The 7675-nt window shown below is 41.0% G+C and overlaps 1 protein-coding gene across 1 annotated transcript; it reads right to left on the bottom strand.

Moving 5' to 3' along the window:
• Window positions 1-260: 260 nt before the first annotated feature.
• Window positions 261-1378, bottom strand: LOC104524574 (KAT8 regulatory NSL complex subunit 1-like protein). The gene has a single exon (XM_010167503.1). It carries the CDS (start codon window positions 1350-1352, stop codon window positions 261-263), a length of 1092 nt encoding a protein of 363 aa, XP_010165805.1. The 5' UTR covers window positions 1353-1378.
• Between the last annotated feature and the right edge of the window lie 6297 nt (window positions 1379-7675).

Below are 7675 nucleotides of genomic sequence, written 5' to 3'. Positions count from 1 at the left end.
TGTAATGCAAACTGATAGAGTGCAGTACAAAATCTAGCTCTCTGCAGTCTAATAAAGTAACTGTTCCTTAAACTCTGTAATTAAGAGTTCTTACTTTCTGCCTGTCCCCTGCCAAACCTACCTCATATGGGCAGCCCTGCTGATTTCAGTAGGACTATCTATTGAGTGAGGTTACTCACACAAGAAGGAATCTGCAGATCTAGACCCTTCCATCTTGATTTATAAGCATGAAGCACATGAGTCTAGCAGGAATTTAACACTTACGCTTCCACAGTTGTTCTTACAGTCTGTTCCTCACCATCTTCATCTGAGCTGCTACATGTTGCATCAGAGTCCAGATCCTTCTCCACGCGAGACAGCAGCCCTCCAGTAGAAAGTGCAAACCCCCGGATTTCACCTGGTGCAACGCTAACTCCATTCTGTACGTCCGTGCTCAAACTACTCTCCAAAGTTGTTGTGTTGCTTTCTGGCCAACCTTCAGTGCACCTGAGGGAGCTACTGCTCGAAAATCTGGTTGGCTCATGGAAAACCTTCATTCTTTGTAGCTGATGTTTTATGAAGCATTTCAGCTGCTGATCACAGTGTTTGATAACGTGCTTTGCCAGGAGCATTTGTAAACGTTTCTGAGTTCTTTTGGCGCGACTGATTTCCATTTGTTGCTTAGTGACACACTGGAGTAAGCGAGCATACACTTCCTTCGGGGTGCAGCTCAAAATCCCTTCTGAAGGCCCGTGAAGAATTCGGTGTAATAAATCCCCTTTTATTGTTTCAGTGCAGACTTCCAAAGCCCTACCCAAAAAACCATTCTTCTTGTACCATTTACCATTTAAAAGCTGCATTTCTTCTGCATTACTGGATTCAGTTACATTTGAATCCGAAAGTCTCTGCGTTTCTGCCAAATTCGGAGATGTGGTCTCTGAAAATGTTTCCCCTTTGACCTGTTCCTCAGGTTCTGAATGACTAATCTGCCCAAATGATGTGTCAGCACCATTATGTAATGAATTTCTCATCTTGGAGCAGTCAGGCTCTCCCGCTTTCGTTTGCTTACCGGTTTTGTTGCTAAACGCAGAATTTGTACTCATTAACAAGACCGACTGATAGCGCTTGGAGGATGGTGGAGAACCAAAATGCTGCACACTGAAGATATCATTCCTGAGGCTGGGCTCAGCAGTGGGGAACCCCAGGACTGAGCAAGTAATCTGTGCGATGGAGTCCTCTTTTATCTTCTCTTCCACTGCTCTGGAATTTTCCATGCACAAAGCTGTATCAGACTCCATAGCTCTAGAGGACAAAGAAGGTGACAAGTGGATACCATGACCTTTTGTTGCTGCCTCTCTGAGGGCTGGTGTCATTATAGCTACGGTAGGTAGTTTACAGCAAACCTGAAAATAACATGGGCCATGTAAATTTTCTCATTTTCATGACACAGTACAAATACAACAACTCTGTCAGGTATTTAATTCTTTCAACATGCCAACATTATTCAAAGATTCCATAAAAAAGGACATTATCTACAGAACACGAATAGACTATGCTCCCTCCCAAGTCAAACAAGAAAAGTCTTTCTGTTTTTCCATGTGCAATGAAAGCCTTAACCTCTCAGGGGAGTAAGTGTTCATACCTCACTGCATTTCTGATCCTATCAGTCTGAGAAATAAGACTCTCAAAGTTCCAGACCGTCATCTAACCTTGCTCAAACTGGAAAACATGACCATAAGCCATGTGACTGGAAGGATGCATTTTAAAACATGTGTGCAAGTATGTATGCATATGCACACACAGAGAGATGCACACCTACACATTCCCACCCCACAACTCTGGTTGGATTCTATTTTAATCTACTCTGGAGATAACTTACTTTTGGAGTTGCATTTTGTTTTTGTTCAAGTTTTTTTTTTTTTTCTGCTTAAATGAGTCAACACTGACAGCATCACAGAAATGGGAGCTATGCAGCCACCTCTTACAAGTTCAGCAAAGCAGAACACATACCACATGATGAAACACTTTGAAATGAACTCAGAGGCATTACAGGAGAAATATATTCAATGTAAATCTATATAAAGCAAGTATTTGATTAAATAATTAATTATATATTCTCACAAATACACTTTACAAACCAATCATCAAGGCTAATACTTTAAAAAAAGAGAACTAAGTTCTAAATATTTCCTAAAAATTTTTCCTATGCCTGTGCATCCAGTTCCTCTTTACTCATCAGGTACTGCATAATACAAACACAATACTCTTCCATAGTTCTTTGAGTAAAACCAGACAGTTTTCCTTGACAACCCCTTTTGCCTGTGGCTTGCCATAGCTTTGACGAAGGGATCACAAACTTTAGGACCAAAAGATCAGTGTCAGCCTTCTCCACTTCTTGTCAGCAGCTATGCTGCCATGTCATACTGTATCTGTTCCACAGCCTGCAGAGCAGGAATCACTGCCTTCCGCTGTACTTTCAGCTTTGTTTAGGAGATGGTTAAATAAATCCAAAGAAACATTTAATTGAACATGGCCTACAGAAGCCTGAAAGATAAGCTACTATCAGTTCTTCATGAAGAGGACAGAGACAAAACCAGAAACAATGAGTAGTAACAAAAGTAAGTGCTAGCACAGTAACTCCACAGCACATTCTGTTTAACCAGTGTACTAGTTGAGCAGCGTTTCCACTGCCCTCCTTTAATGTCTTCAGTTTCTTTGATCTCCACAGCAACTACCTAGCTCAGCAATTTTCAATGCACAGATCCCATGAGGGGTCAATGATCCTGAGACTGCCAAGCACGGATCTTAAGAAAAGAAATTCCCTGGCTGAAGCCTTAGCTTGTTTATAACTACAGGTTTTACACTGAAGACGCAAGCAGTAAAGGGAGATGTGGAAACTCAGAGAGCTGAGAAACACCAGCCTGGATATTTTCTCCTTAACCCTCAAAACATGAAGAAAAACATAAGAGCCACACACTCCCATCCTGCCTTAACACCCTCTGTGTGCTTTATTCACCTTCCATTGCTCCACATACACTTCAACCATGAGGTTTTCATCTCTGTACATCACCTACCTGGCATCACAGGGACCAGGTTTGGTGGTCCTACTGTTAATCCTAGACAGTACTATTAAAATCCTCAGGATTTTAATCTTTACCAACGAGCCAGTAGCTTCAGACCCTAGAGGAATTCAGCACAAAGTCCTCTCTGGTGGACAGCCATTCTATTAAGAGCCCTGTTACTGGGATCAAATAGGGAAAGGCACTGATGAGAGCTGGAGCCTCAAATCACAAAGGCTCTGGTGACTCAAAAACGCTCTCAGCATCTGGTTGACTTGTGGCTTTGTGTCCTTCCACTCTTCTAAGAGCTAGCAGGCACAAGAATTTTTAAATCCAAAGGAGTATGGATTCAGACACCTATGCCTCCTCTCGCTCTGCATATGGCAAAATAGCTACAGTAAGTCAAAGCGATTCAGCATGGCTAAAACCTAAGGGGGAGAGAAATGAAGCCCACACTTTCCCTGTGGGGTTACTATGAATTCAAGGGAGTCTCCGTGTTGGATCTGCCCCTGAGGACTCCAAGAAGCTCTCTCAGAAGAACGCTGTCAGCCTGATACCCATGTACACCGAGCAATGAGTCAATAACTGTTCCAACCTTACCATCTCCCTTCCTTATCCCGAGTGGTCATACACTGCTGCTCCTGAAAGCCAGGAAATGTCCACATGCACTAGAGGAGCTGCTCAAGCAAACAAGAAGTTTGGAGATGTGTATCTCATAAAGGCAAAGGCTATTAAAAAACTGGCAGCACAAAATTTTCAGAGTGCTGTGTTTTAACTTGATCATATTCCCTTCAAATACTACATACTTTTCTGGTACAGTTTCAGATTTCCTAAATTGCAATGAACACCATTAGCAAATTATTTTAAGGTTTGTTTTAGTTTGGGGGACTTTCTTCCCCTCTCTTTTAGGGGAAAGAGAGAAAGAAATCAAAGTATCTTCAAATTGAACCACAAACATTAAACTAAAGAGCACTGACAAACCACTAATTAGGAGTTCCTGACAGAAGACACTTAAATTACAATATAGCTAAAAAAAATAATTAAAATGCTTTTTAAGAGAGAAATTGCTCAATTAACCCCTTACCCAGTAACTTGCAAATTTCACACAATGTTTCTGCCTTGAAGACAGTGGTGTGAGATACTTCAGGTGTGTTTCTCTCATTTCAGTGATATCAAAAAGACTTTGTAAAAGCTGGTACTGTCCCAGTCTCCAGTCCTTGGCATTTCTCCAAGAAGTTCACACAAGCACACAAAAAAAGTAATTGGTATATGAGCAAAACAAAGTATCAGCTGCAAAAAAATTAAAAACAATTTTAGTACAAGTACTTGGCTTGACAAGAATTCATATCATTTTCATTTTGACATATTTTATTTAATTTTGGCAGAAAGCAGCAAAAAATAATTTCACTCCACCCTTATTGGAAGTGAGTTTCCAGAGCCAAACACATTATCTTCTGGGAGGGAGGGAAAAAAGTGCAAAGGGATGGAAGACAAGTACTGTAACATAGTATTCAGGAAGAGTCTGTATATTCATTCTGGGAAAAGCTTTTTCGTCATAGGTAAACCATTTCAAGGATTTTTTCCATTGTGTACTACTTGAGGTTTCAAAACCAAAACAGCTGAAACACTACTAAACTGGCAAACAGTTTGCTTTTCAACTGCTAAATACGCACTCCGCTTGAAAGACTAAAAAGTATTGCAAAAAGAAAAGCTGACGTAAAATAAGTACTGGGGAAGGGAAGAAACAGGTACCAGACATGCGCAGTACATGTTCAAAGTGACTTTATGCCTTAATTACCCAGGAGGATACAGCCAGGAATTGCAGTTTACCAGAGCCCCAGCGCTCCCCCAGCCCGCACCCTGCTCCCTTCTCTCCCCACAGCTACGGGTCCCTAATGCCCCAGTGACCCTGCTCCTCCACTGCTCCTCTCCCCCCTGCCACCTCTGCTCATTTCTTAGTCCTCACTCGACATTTCCGAGTTATAACCTTCAGTACCAGGTTTACCTCCACGGAATTTGTCTAAATCCTGAAACTAGTGTCTTCATGTTGGTAATTAGCAGCACCCTATTAAAATAAACACAACAAAACCCAACCACAAAGCTGCCTGCACACAGGGTGGCACTCCCTTCCCAGCTTTTGTTTATAGTCCTTTCACTTTTTGACTCTTCCCCCCCCCTTGCATAACACTATCACTTTTGTTACACAACACTGCAGACAATGTTTTGGGAGATTTTTTCCTTGGGGGGAGGATTGCTTTGTCTTTTAGTGGGTTTTGTGTTTGTGATTTTTTAATTTTCAATGACAATAAAACTTGGTTTGCATGAGGGTTTGTAAGCTCCAGCCTTCTCTCCTTGTAAATGGAGTCGTCTTCCCTCATCACAAACATCCAAAACTTTCTTCTTAATAATGAAATTCCTGGAGACTAGAAGATTTTTACATTTACTATTTTTTTTTTTTAGCTTTCAAACTCAAGGGTCTGAAAATAATATTTCAAATTAATACAGCAGTTTCCAGTTTATTCATAGATTAACAGAGCTTCAGATAAGCAAACTTCCAATGTTTATTCCTTGTCTAGAAGGCAGGTCAAAAGCAAAGCAAAGTCACGGGCAGCAGACAGCATCTGGGGAAACACCCAAAATTAAGTTCAGCAAGAATGTTCAGAGAAAACCCGCAGAAGAGATGGCAGCTACATGAGCGAGCTTGATCTGCCTACAAGACAACTGACAAAACCTGGATTCCTACAGCTTTGTGTTGTTTGCCCTGTAATCCCCAGCTCCTCTTGGACAGACAGCCTTCCTGATAATCGCTGGACAAAAATAAAGCGGTGTTCTGGCAGGCAGGCGCTACTGCGGCACTAGAGCCACCACTCAGCTGAGCGTGTGGGAGCCGACTCTGCCCAGCTCCTCCAAACCTTGCCTGGTGGGGGGCATCCACTTTACCCACCTCTCCCAGTTTTTACAAAGCTTACAGGATCAGTGTAATTTCTAAGAAGAGAGAAAACAGCTCAATAGCATAATCTGCATTTTCTCACAGAGGAGTTTGCAGCTATGACTGATATTGGTCCCACTGGGTATGTCCTGGTTAGGAGTATGGAAGAAAAAAGAAAGAAGTCCATATTTAACACACCTGGGACTAGCCTTCAAGAAAAAAAAAAATCTCAGTAGGCAGCTTTTGTTTTCAGTTCAAAAGCAGCCCAGTTACTCATGATGAGTATTTAAGCATTTTAGTATTCTGTTCTATTAATAGATTGGAGAAAAAAAAAAACCAAAAACCCAAACAGGATTATGTGGGGAGTCTCAGCTTTCGGCAGCACGCACGGTGTGGGCAGCACTCTACAGATTAAACTGCAAACACCAGTGGTTTGCACTCCCCAGAAGATATAAGCACAAATTCCTCCTCTCTGGAAAAAAAAACCCCAACAAAATATACACACACCTAAAAAGGATCTCTCTTTGAATACTAAGAAAACTCAATTTAAGTCAGACCACCCAAACAGTTTTAATCATTAAAAACATCAAAAAGGACATACTTCAAGTGGAACTCATTAGTATTAATTTATGATAAAATCCATGACTCATTAAAATCTCTGAACAGGGTTGTTTTTCTCCTTGTTCATAACTGTTTCTGAACGGAGAACCATGCATTATTTCCAAGTTTATTACCATGCCATCAACTAATTCCTGTTCAGTCCAAAACAGCATGTATTTGTAACCTAACATCTGAAGTTGGTTTTAACATATGCTAAACTTAAACACTTTTTGTAGTACACGACAGGTGCCCCTGTAAGTGCATTGTACATATGTCTAACATAAATATCTGTAATACTTTTAGATCCATTGTAAGGTCCATATCAACATTTCAGTTATCCTTTGGAATTTCAGTCTTTGAAGAGAGGGCGATAAAACCTGGTCTTAAACAAGACACATTCAGCTCTTAGACATTAAATAAGATGACTGGAATTTGAAGCCCCCAAAACATTTACAGGATTTCACAGTGTGGACCAATAAGGAAGGAGAGTGCTAAGGCACACACACTAGCTTTCTGAGTTGGTACACCTACTAGCATTATAACTATGCTTTATCCAGTTTAATTTTTAATATTTCCTTTTTATGAAATTAAGCACAAACCCAAAATATCTACCCTTGGACAAAAAGCAGATTTTAGTCATTTGGATGATTTTTTTTTTTTTTTTTCCTCCTTAAATTGGTTACTTTGCCTCCCCTTGCTGAGGAGTATCAAGTACCTCTGTCACCAAAACATTTTATTTTGGGAATTGCTTCAGCATTTTGCAATCAGGGAGCTGATGCAGAAAGTGGATTAAAAGACTTGCTCAAGACCACACAAGAAATCTCAATGAAGGCTGAGGGACACACTCGGATCTGAGCTGCTGTCCAGAGCTTTGCCATCTACTTTATCTAAAGTATTCAGTTTATGAGTAAGCGGTCTGTAGTCTGGGAAGCCAGCTTGGTCAGGGTCACTCGAAGGCAAAGGAATTGGTGGCAATCTGTCCAGACTGATTATCAGAGGAAAGTTTTAAGCCAGGAATTAAAATAATTCACACATGCAAACGCAGGCTAAAGTTTCCCACCCATCTGCTGACCCAAGCGTTAGAAATAAGGACCAGGCAGCACAACAG

Source organism: Antrostomus carolinensis, unplaced genomic scaffold (genome assembly GCF_000700745.2).
Source record: "Antrostomus carolinensis isolate BGI_N321 unplaced genomic scaffold, ASM70074v2 scaffold53480, whole genome shotgun sequence".
Lineage (NCBI taxonomy): Eukaryota > Metazoa > Chordata > Aves > Caprimulgiformes > Caprimulgidae > Antrostomus > Antrostomus carolinensis.
The sequence above is the reverse complement of the archived record's forward strand: the minus strand, read 5'-3'. Positions and strand labels throughout refer to the sequence as shown.

Coding starts and splice junctions, on each gene's coding strand:
- LOC104524574 (XM_010167503.1), bottom strand. CDS start 1,352: ATGACACCAGCCCTCAGAGAGGCAGCAACAAAAGGTCATGGTATCCAC.